Here is a 20,369-nt window from a genome sequence, read left to right as displayed (position 1 = left end):
TGATGATACAGCAAACATTAGGACACAGTTGGATTGCATTTTTCTTTGCATTCACGACAGTAAAAGGGGCTTTTTGTGTCCAAACAGCCAGCAGATGTTTCATAATATTTTAAGAGAAAATCAAAGCAATGTTGAAAAGACACGCGTTCACAGAAGCTTTTACCTTAAAGTGGTGCTGTGGGAGAAAAAGTGTGCCGGAGTGGTCAGGTTTCAAGCTGGTGTTGTTATTGCAAACGCCAAAGCAATATGCACTCTGTTATGAAAGTCATAACATCTCAATTAAACAGAGGACTCTTGTGTAAAACTATCAAAACAGACACGTTAGGTTATGCGATTTATGTCTTGTATAACATAATGCATATTGAATAATCTGTAATGATGAAACGTATAATGTATGAACTCCTGAACTACAGCCATAGTGGTTTAACTTAAACCTTATAATCAGAAGTAACTCAACTATTGGTGTATTAAGTATTAGTTTTAATCGATTATAAATTAAAAGTCCATGCACAAGTAGGCCTAATGATGTCTCAGTAAATTCAGTAAACTGAAAATGTATCAGTATATCACTTTGTCATTGTACAGACATGGGGTTATAACTCAGTATCAAAACCAAATCAATTCTTTAATAGTAATATAAACATTTTCTTCTACATTGATGCTGTACGTACGAGCGTTACAGGAATTTCAACACAATTACTAAAATGACAATTACAGTTAGTTTGTGAAATAATGAACAACTCTAATTCGGATAACAAAATCTTTGGCAGTTGCTAGTTCACATAAACTTGATTTTATTAAAACTGATATCCTACAGTTCATAGTGCGGTTCAGCTGGTTTTATACTAATCCCATATGAACATTAACCAGGTTTTATTTTTTGTGGTAAAAGTGTAGTAATCATGGTTTTGGTGTATTGATTACTATTAGCAAAACCATGGTTTTACTAAAGTAACCATGGTTTAATTATGGTTTTTAAAAACCATGGATGTCAAAACCATGGTTATTTTGTGGTAACCATAGTTTTACTACAGCAACTGTTTCTTTTTTTTTAGGTTTAACTGTAGTAAAACCATGGCTAATATATGTAAGGGATACAGTCGAAACCGAAACTGTTATATAATTTTTCCTCCGATTTAAAAATGTTGGGAACACCACTAAACATGTTTATACACAAATAGAATGTGAAATATAATGGGCACAGTCAACAAGGTTTGTAAACATGTAACCGTTTAGTCATTTACGTGTTTGTAAATTCTCACAAATTTCGCACTTTTTGCTCATATACATGGAATTCAATATATCACAAGCCTTAAATACCCCATATTTTCCCACCTCAGTAACTAGATGATATGGCGTAAAGCCAATGCTTACCGTCATTACTCAGTAGCGATACAACCCAGATGTGTCAAGTATCCAATCAAAATCCAATCCGCGACATGTTTATTTCCTTCCTATTAAATATTTCCACGTGTACGCGGGCGAATACGGCTAAAGGAAGGTCTAGGATTAAGCATTGACAAATTGTGACTAATCTATAGAGATACAACCCGTGTGATCAAAGGTCTAAACTGAATGTAACTTCTCTCCGAGAGAAATCTGCAAACATTGTGACTTTTGCAACATCACTGTTCACGCTTTCAGATTGGCACGCGCTTGAAAGCAATTGTGAAAGAGCACGTAGCTATTTTTCGCAATAAAACGTACTCAAAGAAACAAAGAGTTGCCGAAAGCATAAACGCGTTTAATAATTTGTAAGAAAGTAATACTTTGAAGAAAAATAACACATTCAACATACAGAGTGTTTAGCGAAACCGAAAAATATCCGTCAGTTGAACGGAAGCATAATCGTGGTGCACAGCGAAGCCATGTGGTCAAACATCGAAATTGCAATGAAAAGAATCAAAGTGACATAAAATAAGTCTATTTATATTTCTGCATTTTGATGAAGATAACCATTTAAAGCATTTTTATACAAAACTGGGCTACACTTGACCTTTTTAAAATGTTTTGAACCATTTCTATGGTTTGCTGCAAATATCCAGAAACAAAAAAAAACATTTAAAAAAAACAATGCATTAAATTACAGATAGATGGCCAAAATACACTTTTATTTATTAATGTATTCACTGCTTATCTTGCTAATGGGTTTGACCTAGGTAAAAGAAAGGTAAAATAACAATGCTCGTTCTTTATTAAATTTCATTCTCTATATATTGTTTTTCTTAAAACATGAACTCCTGTGAACATTATGAATAATATTTCCAGAGAGCTTATACTAACATTCTGACCACAGTCTCAAGACCGCACTGGAATAACAAGTGATTTGTCATATTTAATGTCTTATCTATACTGAACAGCAAACTCGGCTGTGCAAAGTTCAAGATTGAAAGGCAGAATCTATTGACACATCAAAAGCACATTGCTTTTGTTCTTTATAACTTTGTTCCTTTGCTAAATAAACTTTATTGTGGAACATCAAACTTTTTGGTTAACTTGACCAATCAGGCAGTGCAGTTGATGGAATTTATACCGTGTTACAATATAAAAAGGCATCAAATGAAGGTTTTATGATTCTCTTCCTAGCTGCAAAAACAGTGACAATGCTTTTATACCACACAACAAACAAAGCAAAGACTTTAAATTCATATGCATAGAATCAAATCAACAAAAATTGTGAGGCTTCACAAACTGTTAAATATAACCCCGATTTTAAACTTGAGTTAAAATACTGGATCATTTCTCTAGGTTCTGTCATAATGTATGATCAGGCACTTGTAAATAAGTATTTCCACAGCGTTCATGTTTAAGGTATGAATGGATCGTGGTTTAAAATTGGGATTGTAGCTTCAAGCAAATAAAGCAAAAAGTGTTTGGGCAATTAGAAAAACAATGCGTGTAGGTGTAGGTGAGTGTGGGTTATGGACTGGGGTGTCCTCTCTATAACCAAATACCTCTTTTCCTTAAGCCCTTCTTGTAATTACACAAAACAGTGTGATGGTTTAATAGTAATACAGCAATCAACATCCTGAAAAGATCAAGGAGCAGGATGAAGGATTTGCCATATTGCCAAGTTTTCTTCAGATAAACAAGAGGGGAAAGGGAAAAGGGACCGGAGAGAGGAATCATCAGGCTGATTTCAGTCTGAACAGAGTACAGACGCTGGGAATTGGGGAGTTTACGATGACTTCTCCTTCCTCGATCTGGGGGAATCTGCTCTGCTGGCACCTACAGATCCGTTCACACCATTAGCTGTGACAAACAAAAATGAGAGACTTGACGTAAGTTAGCTATTTATTTTTCATTGTCTAGAACCCAGAATATATTGTATACTATAAAAAACACCAATTAGACCCAGATCTGGACTTGAGATTGTTTCTATGCATACAATTAATTAAAATGAATTAAACAATAAACTGTTTAAGAGCATCTGAATGTATACTGCATATAGCTAACCCAATCTCAAGGCAAGTCGTAGTATAGTCAAAATATTTGATTTCTTTTTTTATTCATGGACAAGATTCTTCGCTTTTTTGTGCCATTGAGCACGAATGTCTTTTTCGTGACACCCAGCACGAATTTCTATAAATAGTGTTTGTGTTTGTAGCACAACTTTCTTTTTCTTTTATGTTTTTTTTTCCCCTATTTTTTACAATGGTCGCTTGGCTTAAGAACGACTTTGTTACATTTCAGACACCCAAACCCAACTCTGACCCAAAGCAAAAATTGTTTAAAAATCGGAAAAAGATATAGAAACCAATACATAAAATTACATCCTTACCCAAACCCCAAATCTAACCTCAAGCAACATAATTTACAAATAGGAAAAAAAAACAATGAGAAAACAAAATTTCAAATGACACGAAAAAGTTGTGCTATTTTGTACGGAAGTCAATGGGAAGTCTTATTTTTTTCCCCTCAAATGTGGGCGTGAACCTGTTCAGAGACATTCTATGACGTTGTTCCGGGTTGTGCGTATACATCTACTATTGTTAGTCACTTAATTTGATTTCAATGTAAACTTGTTACTTAAGTTTGTACTTTTATTTTACTACTACTTAATTTATACATTCTTTTACAGTCTAATTTATTTGCTTATTGTTATTTTTTATTTTTTTTAACACCAGATAGAAGCAGCAGTCCTAATATCATTTTATACAGAGCTATATAATGACAATAAAGGTTTTCTATTTAATTTCTTTTCAGTACATTTGTTGATTCTTGTGGATGAAAAACATGCTGAATGTCATGACAACGGCACATCCTAGAAAGTCTCCAAGATGCTATTTAGGACTTTTTCTGGGAATTATAAGAGTCGGAACGGTGCCGAAAAGAAAATGAAGAGACTGGAAACTGTTAGAAGTTAAAACAAATACCCCACTTTTAAAACATGCAATATTCTAGTTTGGAAAACTACAATCTTCATCATTGGTCAGAGATACTAAATCCAACTTTTCCATCTTTATTAATGTAGGATGTCCCCCCAATAAGGGTAAAACAAGCCAACTACTAACCTTTCTTTGATTTGCCTTTAGAAGAGGATGATTTCTTCTTCAAGGCTTGAGTCTGTGCGAGTTCTCTCCATCGTCGCAGCTGGAAGTTGATAAATTTCCACATCATAAAAGCCTGAGTGGTGCAGATTGCAGCCAGGACCGTCACACTGAGAGACAAAGAGGGATTATTACAAATAACTCCAACAATAATAAAGCAAAAGATCATCAGTGCTTTTCCCTCCCCTGGTCTTTAACTAAATACAATCCACTTTCAGTTAAACTTTCATAAAGTTATTGCATATTATGTTGAATTATTTCTGCATTTAAAGCAAATGTAACAGTTTTTTTAAGATTGTGCATCATTTTCCATTCTGTGCTTTTATTTTGGAAGGCAAACACTCAAAAGTAATGAAATGTGCTATCCAACAGAGCACTGCAGAGTTTCTGCAAATCAATATATATATAAAACCAAATATCTCAATTATTTTGGGCCAGGGCTTGGTTCAGTGCTAAATAGTTGCTTCTTGAAATTATGCTGTATTCTGCAGTTTGTCATCTAAAGTTTCTACACAGTAGATTTCCTCATAGTAGGTTAGCACTGTTTGTGCTAACATAAAACTAACATTTGCTTTGGATTATTATGAGTGCTACCTTCGTCCCACATACAAAACAGAGATACCCTGCTTACCGAGCAACCAGCACATTAAAGTTTCCCTCTGCAATATTGAGACCCTGTTTTTCTGCTCCAGCCAGCCCAAATCCCACAGTAAGTACAGACAGAGAAAGAGTCAACAACCGGCCCAGCACAAACAGAACAGCCCACACTGTAAACCTGTTAACATACACAAAAACAGCTTAATAATGATTATAGGCAAAATTATTTGCATATTTAGTAGAAACGCATTTTCATTTCTGCCCATGCACAGTGCATATTATGAGAGGCATTAATAAACCGTACTTGATCCTTCTTGGGGTGTTTTCTTGACTAAGGATTTACATATTCGAATCAAATTTGTCTAATCTTTCTATAGTCGACCGATAGTCGAATCATCTATGTGAGTGTGCATGGGTTGGGAGGGGGCCAGACCAGTAACAAATTGGTAACTTTAATTTTCTTTCACAAGCAGCAGACATAAACAACTTTGTCAAGTGACCAAAACTGTCTTTCAAGTGATGAACGAAGACAAAACTGACGATGCATTTATATATATATTTTTAAGGGTAAATGTAAGGCAACATTTGTTTAATTATTCCTCATAACATTTTAAAGCCACGATCTACAGAACATCACACACACACAAAAAAACATTTTGATAACTAAACCTAAAAAAATAACAAAGGTGATCCTGCCTTGGAAACCCCGGCTACAATTAAGTGTTTTTATTTAATTTGGAGATAGCGCGTCAAAGCAGTCATGATAAAAAACAACAAATGAGAAATGACAAATAATTTGTGATTGTAACTGTAAATGATAAAAACTAAGCTTTATATATAATTCAATAAACGTTAATTTATAACAAGAAAAACACTGAAATTAATGATTTTATAGACACTACGCATTATTATTTAGCACAGAAATAGCCTATCTACATGCTTACTTTGACTTTGATCATCTCTGTATTCACTTTAGATACAGAAACACCTGATGATATTATTTATTTCAGGAATCTCTTTGCTATCATTTGAAAGTGAACACCGAACATAATATTAAATCACAAGAAAGACAGTCGTGTCAGGCATAAATATAGGTTCAGTGCAGATATTTTCGTTTCATCACCGAAATGTAAAGAAACGGCTTGCCTGTTTTGTAGTTTAACTTTTGACAAGATAACCACTCTGTTTTAAATACATTTTAAAAACTTACACCCGTCGAAAAACATCTGTTTTTTAAAGTTTAGTTTAATTAACTCCTAAATATGAGACGCAGAGCACCTAGCCCGTTCAGCTAAATTGCATGCGCAAGCATGCAATAGCGCAACATCGATACAACAAAAAGCAATCCAAAATGTACAGACTTAAATTAGATCAGAATTTACGTTTATAATAAATAATTTTTTTTAATAAAATAAGGTCAGAACTAACAAGAGGCAGAAAAAAATGTGCAAAATGCCTGAAGTGCACGGAAACAAAACACAAGCCAAATAGTTAAATCAGATAACCCAGAGTGATTTATAAATAAAATTAAATAAAGAAATTATTAAAAGAACGTAAGTATAGCCAGAATTGTCAGCTTTGTCTTTGAAATGTAGAAACAAAGAGTCAATGGTTTATTAACATAGAAACCTCTTATGGACGTGTAGCCCGGTCACAGGGGTTGATGGATTTATTAACTAATTTTAAAAATATTTATTGAAAGCTGCTACTTCACATATTATTTGCAGCATTATCATAATATGCTGTATATTAGTATATTGGGAAAAAGCTGTTATATGTGTTATCAAATAGCGGCCAAAGTTGATGATCCTCATTTCAATCTGCGATGATTCGACTGTGAGATTGGTAGTCGAATCAGGCTTCTCCTATCGATGCATCGAATCTTCAACTATTCGGGGTCACCCCTAGATCCTTCCATTGGATGGCACTTACCCACTCTGCCTATCTTCATGACTGAAGTAAATGAGTCTGGATACATGGAAGAGGAGTTCAACGAAGTAATGCAAAACCAGCAACACCAGTCCCAAACGGTTCAGACTGGAAAAAAACACAATATTTATGGTTTAAACGCAAGAATAACACAGAAAGCAGCTTTTTTCACTGTACGTGCTTTTGCAGTAACTTCATTTGTCAATCACATTCACACATCTTAACATGTGTCTAATCAAACAGACTATTAGAAAACATTAGGGATTTTAGCAGGTTGTACCAATTAGATTCACACAAATTAAGTGAAAGACAAAATGTTGCTCATCCTGGGTTGCAAGTACACAAGTTAGATTTGCATAACAGAAGGTTTAAGATCATGTCAGATATTTTACATTTACATGTATGCATTTACAGATGCTTTTTAAAATATGTTGCCCTATAGCAATCCCAGTAAATTACCATAAAATTACTAAAAGAGCTTCACCAGTAAATACACAAATGTGCTGTTCACACAAGCAACATCTGTTTTTTTTACCGGTAAGACTACATCCACACATGAGTACAAAAATACCAGTAAAATCTGATGTCTGTAAGCATCATTTTCCTTAAATGGCGATGTTGTGATTGATAACGTCGGGGTAAGTCTTTATATCCAACGTACGTGGTCCACATTTTTGTTGAGGTTTTAATTTTTTGGAAAGCGTCGATTTTCATGCAGTTGCTTTTGACTCGGCGATAAATCAGAGACACAACCTGCTGCTAATACGTTAATCTTAACACATATAACTATACAGAAACTGTGCGACAGACGTTGGCAATATAGCGAATAGGTGGCAAAATGTTTGAACAACAGTGAAGAGATGTGGCCGATCACCTCTGTATAGGTATGGACCAATAAATCTCTGTGTAAAAATGTTACTTGTCTAAAAGATGGCAGTGAAGGTGTTGAATATAAAAATTAAATAATTAAATTAGTTTCTGGTGTGTACACAGCATATTTTGCATAATTGTCAGAACTAATTTACTAGTATTTTTTTAAAAGGTCCTGTTCACAACTTAACACATGATCTCTTAACAGCAATTTACTAGTAACCCGTAATAAATGTATGTGTAAAAGGGGCTAATGCGTTTAGCATTCACATTTTATAATCCTTGCCATGACGTATGTTTATTAAGATTAACAAAAATGACAAATAAATCGCTTACTTCAGAATGTAGGCTCCCGCGATGTGGGCCAGGTAAAGACTTATATAAACAAGCTGACGAGGAATGTCTTCCTGAAAAAATAAAACAAGGAACAAACAGCATTTATTAAAATATGCAAATAAACACAGTGACCGCATAAACCAAACCATTCTTGTTTGCACTGGATGTTTATATCCAAAAAAGGCAACAGTGATTGTCCATTGTCAGGTCTCCACTTAATTTCCCTCAAGTAAACATTTGGTAAACATAGAACAACATCCTCAACAAAGAAGATCTTGATTTCACCAAGTTCCACTGAAAGCTCATTGTTCACTCACTTTCTTGGCCTTCTGAAAGTAAAGCTCAGGGATTGCATGGAGCCAGTAGCCGAGCTGACAAATGTAGTAGAACTTCATCTGGAATCTGAAACAGACGAGGAACTCCTTTAGCATCTCTGTGACTTGTGCAAATGAAACATCAATGATAATTGTGTTTACAAGCTGTGTGTTACATACAGTGGGTCTACGAGAATCAGAAGAGGGAATTAAAGGGTAGGCTAATGCAGGATAATTTGATCAGCAGCGTCGCAGTAGCTTTTGAACAACGCTCTTGATGTGAACCAGCTTGGCGGATCAGTTTACAGTCGATGTAACTAATGCCGGCTCGTGTAGCGGATCATCCGAAAGCTCACGGTGGAGATGGGGAATGTGTAACTTAAATATTCAAACCCATCTTCTGATGCTTTAACACACAATTGTGAATATTCTGCTATTTACCAGCACATACCATGATGAAACAAGTAGTTTAATCCAACACAAATATTGTTTTTTATAAAAAAAACTTTGGGTTAGTCTTTTTGGTTGTAAAGGTTATGACAATCAAATATAGCATCAAACAAAAAAAAACATGTGTGTAGTGCACATACTAGTCCTTCCAGAAAAACTTTGAGGTTTTTTTGTGATTGTTGCAGGCAAAAATCCTTGATCTTGCAACACGTTTTCTCAAAAAATGCGATGGAATATGCAGGATATTTATGCAATTTTATGCGATGAAATTGCATGAACTTGACAAAATTGCGTGAACTTGCAAAAATTGTTTGCAGCTTTTCATTCAAGTTCACGTCACGTAATTACGTCACTTCCTAACATTCCCATGACAATAGGGGACATGGCTGCGCATGTGTGAAGTAAATGCAACATTTTTCAACTTTCTGCTAAGATATATATGACTTTTTGCTACGAAAATGCGGGTAACATGAATATCATGCAAGCCTGCATATTTTGCGAGCAGAAATTAGCAATTTATGTGGCGAAAGTGGGCATATTTACAAAAAGGCGGCACCCGCATAAATATGCAGACTTGGTTTTGCATTGAATATGGGTCTGAATATGCATTGAATCATGCGATCACGTCTTTCTGGCATAAAGTAAAATAGAAAGTACTTAATTTTTATTACTTAACACGGTTTGCACCCTAAATAGTAAGGTGCTACCTACAACATTATTTCTAACGGATAAATATTGTTATCAATGCTCAGTTTTCCACTGCCTGCATCAACGCAACGTTAACACCCAGGGGTCTCTCATGAAATTCAAAACTCAGCTGAAAGGGTTAAGCCAAATTTAAACATGAATACATATCAATACTTTCATTTCCCAAGCGGTACTTACGGCATAAGGGTGTGCGGGTAGCCTTCCCACAGACTTACGGGGTTGGACAGGAGATTCTCCTTTATATGAGACAGATTAAATCATAAATAAAACTTTTATACACAGAGACTTAAATGCAAGCTGCTATTTATGTGAAACAAGAGTGCTAAAACCCTTACAGAGACAAGAATGCTGGCTCCCCAAAGGCAGGAAAAGAGGTAGAAGGCACTTAGTTGACCAGACTCATTGAACTTGCTGTGCTTGGTTTTGGAGAAGTGCATCTTCCTGTTGATTTTCTAAACAGTCGGGTAATCGAGTAAATGGAAAAGCAAACGACAATATTCATAAGTCTTCACAATGGCTTAATTAAACGGTACTTAAACACTGACATTTATGCAGAAACCAACACAATGCAGTCATTTGGTTACAACTGGATACTTACATCCAGGACATATTCCTGAATAATGGCGTGCATGATGATGGCCACCAGCATGTAGAAGAAAACAGTTGCCATATCTTTAAGACCATAGTGGAAGTAATTCACAGCAGTTTCCTCAGGACCACCTAAAATGGAAAGACAATCAAAATGCAAGCATGAGGATAATAATACTTCTTCAATAAATGTTATATTAATTACTATATTTGTCTGTGGGATTATAGTGTTTTTTTTATTTTAGAATGACAGAAATAGTTAAATGTTACTCTTAAAGATAATGCTGCAATGTGGTCTTAACATAATTATTAAAGGTAAGAGGACATTTTTCACATACTTACCACTTGCTGGAATGGTGACATTGTATTGCACAGTGATGAACAAAACCGCTACCTTGGATGTAATCTGCATAAAAGACAGTCAGTCAATATACAAAGCATTATTTTTTGGTTATATTCTGCTATACAATTTATAAGGTCTATGTACAGGTCATTGAATATTAATAAAACTACACACAACATTATTTCTTTTTGTCTCCTTATATTTGATTACACTCTTTATACAGTCTGTGTATGTTATTAAATAATAATAATTAAATATACAATGCATTTTTTTTTCTTCTGCTTAAATTTGGCCATACGGTTTATATTGTCCATCTATATACATGTTATTCAATAGTGATGATAATAATAAATACACAAATTATGTGTAAGCTGCTTTTACTTGCAATGATAAGTACGGCTAAAGGTACACGCAACTGTACAAATATTTAATAAAAAAAAACTTTGTTATGTTTATTTTAACTAAAAATGACAATTTAAGCACCTAATGTTCATGCAAACTTCAATTCCCATAATGCACTAGCACAGGCGCTGCTATTCAGTAAATTATCGGCCAAATCAGACCGATGTGTGTACACACACTCTTTAGCTAGTGATGATAGTGAAAAGTCCATTATTTTTTGCTATCAGTAAATGTGTTTCGTTTCTAATAATCGGGGTTTGATGTGCAGAAGATCCTCGTGCTGTTGACAGACCGCTCAGTCATTCTCGGATTGCCACGTAACACTTCATCTGCGCCTGAAAGTACCGATGCAGGAACAACGTTACGCAATTATATTAAAATCAATTGTGCCATTCCATCCGGCACTTATTTTACTGTAACAAATAAACATTTTTGCTTTTAATCTGCATTCTTTATGTTGCTTACATCGTTTTAAAAGGAAACCCCGAGCATCACGTCTGCTACAATAAAAATTGACAACGAGTTGAATGTGTTAAGTAAATCGTGTACTATAACACCGATTTTAAAGAATCAGTAAAAATAATACACAAAAAAACAATTCGTATATTCAGGAAACTCAAAACGTAACGTAATTTAGTGTATATGTCGTTAAAGGAAGTGAAACGTAAGGGATCATCAGCTCAAACTGTGACTCGTGATAGAGCATAAAGGATCTGTGGGATTGTCTAAAAAATAAACCCGATCAGCTTAATTTCTTAGCTTTTCGTGGGTGTGTTTGGAAATTTGCAAGAGTAATTGAACGGGAGATGATTCGTACCTCAAACATCAGACCGAGCAGGAACACCATAGCAATACAAGACACAATATCCGCGTGGTTCTGGATTACAAACTCGTGGCTGAGCACTGGCGGGTTCTTGTTCGTCTTTTTTCGGATGCCCATTTTGCTGAATGTTGAGATAACTTTTGGTGACCAAACTCAATGTGTGAGTGAGGAACACGTCTTCACTATTGTTATCTGGCAGGAACGTCAGTCCTTACGCCTACTTCTGTCTTTCTTCTTCTACTTTCTTTTTAGTCGATGGCGCTTTGTACAATGATATAAATTGCAGAAGCGCCACCTGCTGGACTGGAGTGAACTAGACACTACAACGCTACAATACACATTTTTATCTTTACAATTTTATTCTTTATTATTTAGAGAACCTTATCTGCTTTTATTTGGTCCTTTCAGGGTTCAAGGTTTGGTTACGTCTTTAATTTACATTACATTTATTTATTAAGTAAGGACTTTAAAACCAAAGCAATTTATAAAAGAGGAACATCACAAGTAATCACAAAATGATACTATTATGATCCATAAATTGAATAATTTAGTTATAATAAATTAAGTAAAATTAAATGACAATGGTTACCATTCTCTTTTCAGGTACAATTATGCATTTGGCAGACTTTTATTCATGGTGACTCACAGTGCATTAAAGCTACATTATATATCAGTAGGCGGTTCCCTAGGATCGAACCCGTGACCTTTGTGCTGCAAACACAGTGCTCTTATCACTGAGCTGGATCGAGGAACACCATATTTTATTATAATGCATAATATTCACATAAAATTGAAATGTATTAATATGTGATATTAAATGAAACCAAGAAGGTACCTTTTCCCACTTGATTACATAATATTGTTGCATATGAAACACATTCACTGGAACATGTACAGAGGCATACCATTTGCTAACAATTTCCTAGTTTCATTTTTAAAACAATGCAGCCATAACCACAGTGATCAGATTTCATGACAGTTTCACAAACTTGTTTAGATCCAGATCTAAGCAATGTTGAGAATGTGCAATTACTGTTTCCTGGTTTGAGAGGAACAAAAACGTTTAAAGGAGAACAGTAAGAACAATTCTTCTTCTGCTTTTAAAAAGGTAGCAGAGATTAAATGCTTAATTTTTTTCTATTTGTCTATGGTTGTCACACATACGTACAAAGGCACATGGGTGTGTTTTACTTCATACACTAACTATAGGATAAGTACAGCCAGGAAGGGTGTGGTTTTACTCTGTCAGCTGAATTATAAGAAATCACACAGTCTGATCGTCCCTGCTGAAGTGAATAAACTAAAGAATGAAGTCCAAGGTAAGCTTACATTTTAATGGGATATGACATTTCCTTATAACTATACTGAGACTAAATGCATTGATTTGATGTCACACTCCGGTATATTGTGGTTTGTGACTTGTCTCAACAAATACATATAAACTGGACATTGTTAACCACTGTATTGTAACGCTTAAAGGTCTGTTTATTACAATATGACAGTGTTGACATATTGTATTAATCATTTTTACTTGGGAATACTACTCTAAACCAATTTCACAGACAGATGAGATGACAGACAAATCTCATTATAAAGATTTTTATAACATTTCATACACTGTGTTGTTGAATATTACATAAGTGATTGTTTTTGGAAACATTGCTAGATGTACAAACCGGCATGTGACAGTCGTGGTAATGTGTTACACAGTTTACACATTACATAATCTCCTTAGATAAGGAAAGCAGTAAGTGACATATTGAATTCACTGGATTATCAATGTTGTGATTAGTGACTTGCTATATATAGGCAAAGTCCATAGATATAATAGCAAAACAGGCATATGTGACTGTATGTGAAATTCAGGCGCTAAAGTCTCTTAAGGGCGGTTTCTCAGACAGCTGTTAAGCCTAAACCCAAACTTACTGCTTAAATGTTAGTGTTGTCTTGATTGAAAACAACTTGCTGTGACATGTCTTAAAATATATCAATGCGAGTGTTGTGTCTCAAGATGCACACCAGTAGTGTTTATTTATAAATAATGCTTTTAAAAAATGAATTAAATATCCTAATTTAACTAAGGCCTAGTCCTGGTTTAAACTAATCCCTGTCCGGGAAACCACCCCTTAATGTTATAAGATTAGGAGCATCAAAGTTTGCTTTCAGTCACCGATTTTACTTTAATTTCTTTTTTCTTTTTTCTTTTTTCTTTATTTATTACAGGGACAGTGCATATTAATAGACATTTAAGCCAATATGCCAGAGTTAGCCAAATGGCTATTTTTCACCTGTAGTCCCTAGACAAATGGTAATAGTCACCCTAAAAACAAACAGTTTTATCACAAAAAATGATAAAAGTACATTTCAATTTTTGACATGACCTTACTCAGAGTCAATATATTAAGGTTAAGATATCAAAGTTATATTTTTGCATAATGTTTGGATGATTTTATGTAGATCATTAATTCAGTTGACCTTTAAAAAATGTCGATTTCCCAGACAGGGATTATTTTAAGCCAGGACTAGGTTTTAGTTAAATTAGGATATTTAAGTCATTTTTAAATGCATAACTTATAAATAAACACTACTGGTGTGCATCAGTGCTCGAATTGAATCAGGTCTTATGGGGGGTCCCCACCATGCAACATGACATAGCAAAAATATATATAAAAAATAATGCTCCGACATCACATTTTGTAAACTGTTATTTTTTTATTAAAGAACTACACAGATGCAGATGTCATCAGTTAATGTACACTATACTATTATCCATGGCTGCAGGGTCAAATTTTTTATTTTTATTTTTTTTTGCTGAATAACGGAGCAGAGCCGAAGACCGCTCTCACATTTTCATGAGATTTAAATACGACTTAAAAGCGACCACGAATTTGTGTAAAAATTGTGGAATAAATCAGATTTTTTTAAGTGGACTGGGCAGAAATTTTAAAAGGACCTAGTGATGCCACTGACAATAATTATGAAATTATTAAAGAACAAGTAAACCTAAATGCATGCAATTTATGTTGGTAATGTGGTATTTATGTGGTATTTTACTCTCTTTTTTTAAGTTAAAATGAAAGGCAGGATAAACATTCGTTAAATGATTCATCATAACATTTTAAAGCCACAATGTTCAGAACATCACACAAAGAATGAACAAAAAAGCATTTTTATAACTAAACCTAAAAAAAACAAATGTGATCCTGCCTGGGAAGTCCCGGCTAAGTTCAGCAATCTTATTTAATTTTGAGATTTAGCGTGTCAAAGTATTTATGAAAAAACAGACAAATAATACATATAATTTGTGATTATTGCTTTGATAAAAACTAAACTTTATATACAATTCCTTAAACGTTAATTTATAACAAGAAAAATACCGAAATTTTATAGACACTATGCGTTATTTTTTTGCACAGAAATACCTGCTTGATTACTTTGATCTATTTGAGGTTGTCAGCATTATCTGTACTAAAATAAAAATATCTGTAAGTATAATTTTGACATCTTATAGGGGGTCCCTAATGCCTTATGGGGGTCCCGGATCCCCCCAGCCCCCCTCAATTCGAGCACTGGTGTGTATCTTCAAACACAACACTTGCACTGATATATTTTAAAATGAAGTTGTTTTCGATCAAGACTACACTAACATTTAAGTTAGTTTGGGACTACGTTTAAGCCCTGTCTGGGAAACCGCCCCATTATAAATGTATTCATTTCCTTATGGCTAATATCTTTGCTTATATTCTTTGCTTATGATATTGACAGGATGAGTCCACCATTTGTTGGCAGCAACCAAATGTCTTTCGGCATATTCAGCAGTAACATGGAAAACATGCCATCAAGGTTCAATGAAACACAGACATGATATCTACTGGAGGAGGTTTCACCACATTCCGGTGGCTGTGCACCATTATTGGACTAATTTTTTATTTAGGAGACATTATATCAGATTTTTTGTTAACTGTGCAGTATTTCAAGAGAGGACATGTCATCTGGGCTACACTTACTCTCGTGTTCATAGTAAGCGGATCTTTGTGCATACAGATATTTAGTTATGCATGGTTTAAAGATGACAAGAAAAATAATAATTATGAAGAAGGTAACAGGCCTCTATCGACTGGACGTCTGATTGGGATACATGTACTACAGATTGGCATTTTCACAAGGTAATGTCTGACACAATCTGCTAGCTCATTTCAGAACATGACTACATTGATGATATTGGATTAAAGCTAGGCATTGGAAAATTTGGATACATAAATACAAAATATTTACACAGTAATCATGTCTTCTGATCTCTCTGTTACTGTAAGGTATCAGCATCTGTTGAAGAGAAGTTTCAATGCCCTGAGGTTAGGCCAGACTCAAGAGGATGTCCAGTTACGTCTTTTTGCCCTAGCTACAGATCTGAGCATGCTTCGCTTGTTTGAGACTTTCCTTGAAAGTGTTCCTCAACTTGTTCTGCAACTCTTCATCATACTGGAGCACAACCATCGCTCCACTTTACAATGTGAGTCCTACAACGATTAAATCAGAAATCTTTGCAGTGTAAATCTAGGAATTCATTCCTTTTAAGACAAGAAATCTGAAACGCATTTTTAGACACTTGTGCCTGGCCAATCTTAAACCAAACTTGAAAATGTATGAATGTTAAAATAAATAGACCATAAACTATCGAATCAACTGGCATATTCAAATATCTAAACTCAGATCATGTTTGCAATGGCTTTTAAACAATTGGTCCAAAGGTAATTTTCTGAAGTAAAGATTCCCTTGGGTTCACATTGTTAACCAAACACCCCCATACAGCACAAAAAAAAACTCTGCCCCCAAAAATATTTTAAATATATGCTAACAGTGTTGGGAAAGTTACTTCCAAAGTGTAATACATTATATATTACAAATTACTGTAATTTGAAAATAATTAGTTACATTACAACATTATCTAGAAGTTATGTGTTGGCCCTCGAGCTTTGAATAGGCACAGTGAAGACTTATATGCAAAATATAGTAAAAATCACTGTCAGTGCAACCTCTTTTCATTTATATTCTTTAATTCACTTTTAATTCAGATTCACAGTTCGTCACAACATGTATGTAGCCCATCGTGTGTGGTTTGTAATTTTAAAATATGTGTTCTGCGCGTCGAGTAAACCTGTGTGCATCACATGTCTTGTCAAAATAAGTGCCTGCTGCAGACGCATCTAAAGGGTTTATGATAAAAAAGACGCTCGCGTTTGCCAGATACTCTCATAATCTCATGCGTAATCAGAGTTTACTGTTAAGGGAGTGTCTTGCGTGTATTTTGTGAACGTGAGCGTCTCTTTGATCATAAACGGTTTTGACGCGTGTGCAACAGGCACTTATTTTGACAAAATACGTGATGCACATGGCACATGACACTCCTAACATTTTGAATTTGCGCCCCTCAAATGAGCAGTCACGAGCCACCACTGCTTTCTAGGTACATTTATTTTTCTCAGTGTGTTTAATTTTTTTGTAAATGTTTCTTAAGGCCATCATCATAAACTATAAACATTTAAACTTTGTAACTGACCAGTTATCTAAGTTGTAAAATATCTCTTTTAGATATCAGCATGGCTATGTCTTTTCTCAACATAGCTTGGGCCACGGTGGATTATCGTCGCTGTTTCCGGCGTTCCCTAACTCAAGTCAACGAGATGCCTGCTGGAATCCCCACAGCTGTCTATCTGCTCTATAAAATATTTACCATAACCCCTCGAATCCTCAGCCTCACCATCTTCATCATGCTTTCCACCTTTAGCACTATTGGAATGGCCTTCATCTGGCTACTGGGAACCATCTGGGGTTACATACAAAATACTGACTTTTGCACTTCGCAGCGACTTGAACATCTTTATCGAGCCACTGTTGGAGTGATCCTAGTTTTTACCTTCTTTAATATTAAAGGGGAAAAGACCAAAAAACACATGGCGGTGTATTACGTCCTCAGTACGAGTCAAAACCTTGCTGCACCCATTATGTTGTCTCTGTTCAAGCCGGCATCTCAGGGTACAGACTATTTCTTGCCCATTATATTTTTTATTTTTTTCTCAAATTCGATGGGACTGGGTTTTCTGGGACTTTACTACAGTCTCATGCATCCCAGAAGTGAAATCGGAGCGCAAGATGAGGTTGATGGAAGTCAAGTGGAGCAAGGAGTCGAGCAAGCACCGGTGGAGAAGGCACCAAAAACACGTTTAGACCGTTTTTTACAAATATGATGTCTTTATTATATATTTTTTACATATTTTACAAATATGATAGTGCTGGGCAAAGATTAATCGCGATTAATCGCATACAAAATAAAAGTGCTTTTTTTGCATAACATATGAGTGTGTGCTGTAATTATTATGTATATATATGTTTTTAAAAAGCATTTACATGTGTATATATATTTATTTATATTTTTATATATTCTATATTCTATATTAACAATAAAAATGGATATATAAATAAAAATGTTCTGAAATGTATATTTGTATGTGTGTGTGTTTAAATACACATAATAATTACACACAGTACACACACATATATTACGCAAAAATGCACTTTAATTTTGTATGCGATTAACCGCGATTAATCTTTACCCAGCACTAGTTTTATAGATATTTATGAATATGCACTGGAACTGATGGAGTACAAACAGGGGGTCTAAGCTTTAAAAAAGTGATGACACTTTTACAATAATGTTGTATTATTATTTTTTAACACTAGTAAATGCATTAGCTAACATAAACAAAAAATTCTACAGCATTTATTAATATTAGTTCATGTTATTTTCACCATTTATTTCATCATAATATGAATATATTAATTAAAATAAAAAGTTGTAACTGTTACACTTTAAAAAATAAAAAAGTAAAAACAACTTGGTTTAACAACAAGTTTTGGCGTGGGAAAAGATGACATAACTTATAAATCAAGATGAAACTTAATATTTTCAGTTAAAGTAACATAAAAATATATGTTGATTTGACAAAAATGCTGCATATATTTTATAGTGCATCAGCTACATTCGCTAGGATCGTCCACAATCTTTGATCTGTAATTGGTTAATGCACCATGAGCCAACATGAGCAACTGTATTGATATTAACATAAACAAGAATACTAAATGCTGTAAAAACTATATTGATCATTGTTAGTTCATGTTAGCTAATGCATTTACTAATGTTAACAAATGCAACCCTATTGTAAAGTGATACCAAAAAGCTCTAACAGGTTTAAAAACTAACATGTTTAAAAGCTGCTAAGGAGGACATATCTGTTTTTACATATGAACCATACAGGTTTTACTGAATCTGTAAAATGTTTTATAATCTTTTTGGTGCTGTGCCTTTAGTTCATTTCATTCTCTCATCATCAATTTTCTGTTGTTGGCATAATCGCCACAAAAGTAACACAAGATGGCACTGTTGATCCAAAAATCTTAACAAAATTACCACCGCCTTCTTGGTGAGAGGTCTTCTGTTAATCCACATCACATGTGAGATTGAGATTTATAAATGTTAACTTTTGTAATTTGAAAAATAATTCTGTCTATAACTGTCAGCCTGTGACTTTAGTATAGGGTACATGAAACAACATTTAAGATTCCATTTTAACACAGTTATAATTTATGGAAAGATCCAAAATAAAATGGGTCTTAACAGTGTTATTTTAATGCAACTTTAATGTACCACAACTGTGTACATATGTCAAACAGATCAAATGTGAGTCTGAGAGATCATACGCAGATCACCTGTTTCAAAGCTAATTTAAAGATAACAAACCAATCCAATGCTGTTTTCACTACCTTCAAAATGTTGTGCAATATTGAGATTTCTTTCACAGCAGTAGCTTTTCAAATAAACACAAGTATTTTTTTAGCACTTTGCATTGCTACATTTGCCTTTTATTCAGTTCATGTATACATAGACCCATATAAATGTTTAAATTCCATTTGCATATACGTTTAAACACATTTTCGTATGTGGTGAAATAAATGGATTATATGGAGGTTATGGGCTGTGCTCTATTTTCAGTGCATTTATAACTTTTTGGCTTTTGCACACGTTCTTTAACATTATGCACACATGAGTCTGCTGCAACAGATGATTGATGAAGTACAGGACACGTTCTACCTTTTTATTACCAAACAAAATAGTTTTGCCCTTTTATAACAAATGCACTGGTCTATATAATTTCAGACTACTAATGTTGCATGCAAAAGCAACAATTACATTTTATGGGTGAGATAATTTAACTTCTTAGCTTTTGCATAAATAAATACATTTGAATTAGGAGAACTGGAAATGGATAGGTAATTGCTTTATTTTTATACTTGATAAAGACCATGCTGTTTTATTTCTGATATGTGGAGCTGCTAAATCGTTAAAACTGTGCTCAAGTTAAAACATATATTGAGTTTACATTTACCTGCAGAACAGGAATTAC

The 20,369-nt window shown here is 34.3% G+C and overlaps 3 protein-coding genes across 4 annotated transcripts in view; 1 reads left to right on the top strand and 2 right to left on the bottom strand.

The window, feature by feature from the left end:
• Nucleotides 1-1,583, bottom strand: part of ncoa2 (nuclear receptor coactivator 2) — a 90,540-nt gene extending 88,957 nt beyond the window's left edge. Inside the window, exon 1 of one of the 2 annotated variants that reach the window (XM_065294968.1) lies at nt 1,375-1,583. The gene's annotated coding sequence lies outside the window, so the exon portion shown is untranslated. Of the gene's footprint in view, nt 1-163; nt 213-1,374 lie in introns of those variants that run through there. The other variant, XM_065294969.2, reaches the window with a different exon arrangement.
• Nucleotides 1,584-1,723: 140 nt separating this feature from the next.
• tram1 (translocation associated membrane protein 1) lies at nt 1,724-12,139 on the bottom strand. Its single transcript, XM_065294973.2, has 11 exons — nt 11,905-12,139; nt 10,685-10,748; nt 10,353-10,474; nt 10,090-10,206; nt 9,932-9,990; nt 8,600-8,684; nt 8,283-8,353; nt 7,080-7,184; nt 5,182-5,325; nt 4,515-4,660; nt 1,724-3,252 (listed from the first exon to the last, which is right to left on the bottom strand). Exons 1-11 carry the CDS (start codon nt 12,025-12,027, stop codon nt 3,179-3,181), a joined length of 1,110 nt encoding a protein of 369 aa, XP_065151045.1. The 5' UTR covers nt 12,028-12,139; the 3' UTR covers nt 1,724-3,178.
• Nucleotides 12,140-12,960: 821 nt separating this feature from the next.
• Nucleotides 12,961-19,801, top strand: xkr9 (XK, Kell blood group complex subunit-related family, member 9). The gene is made up of 4 exons (XM_065294966.1): nt 12,961-13,229; nt 15,676-16,076; nt 16,224-16,420; nt 17,500-19,801. The coding sequence occupies exons 2-4, from the start codon at nt 15,772-15,774 to the stop codon at nt 18,153-18,155; spliced, it is 1,158 nt and encodes a 385-aa protein (XP_065151038.1). The 5' UTR covers nt 12,961-13,229; nt 15,676-15,771; the 3' UTR covers nt 18,156-19,801.
• The last annotated feature ends 568 nt before the right edge of the window (nt 19,802-20,369 follow it).

Source organism: Paramisgurnus dabryanus, chromosome 22, assembly GCF_030506205.2.
Source record: "Paramisgurnus dabryanus chromosome 22, PD_genome_1.1, whole genome shotgun sequence".
In the NCBI taxonomy this organism is placed as follows: Eukaryota; Metazoa; Chordata; class Actinopteri; order Cypriniformes; family Cobitidae; genus Paramisgurnus; species Paramisgurnus dabryanus.
Note: the sequence above shows the minus strand (reverse complement) of the source record. Positions and strands in the feature narration are given on the sequence as shown.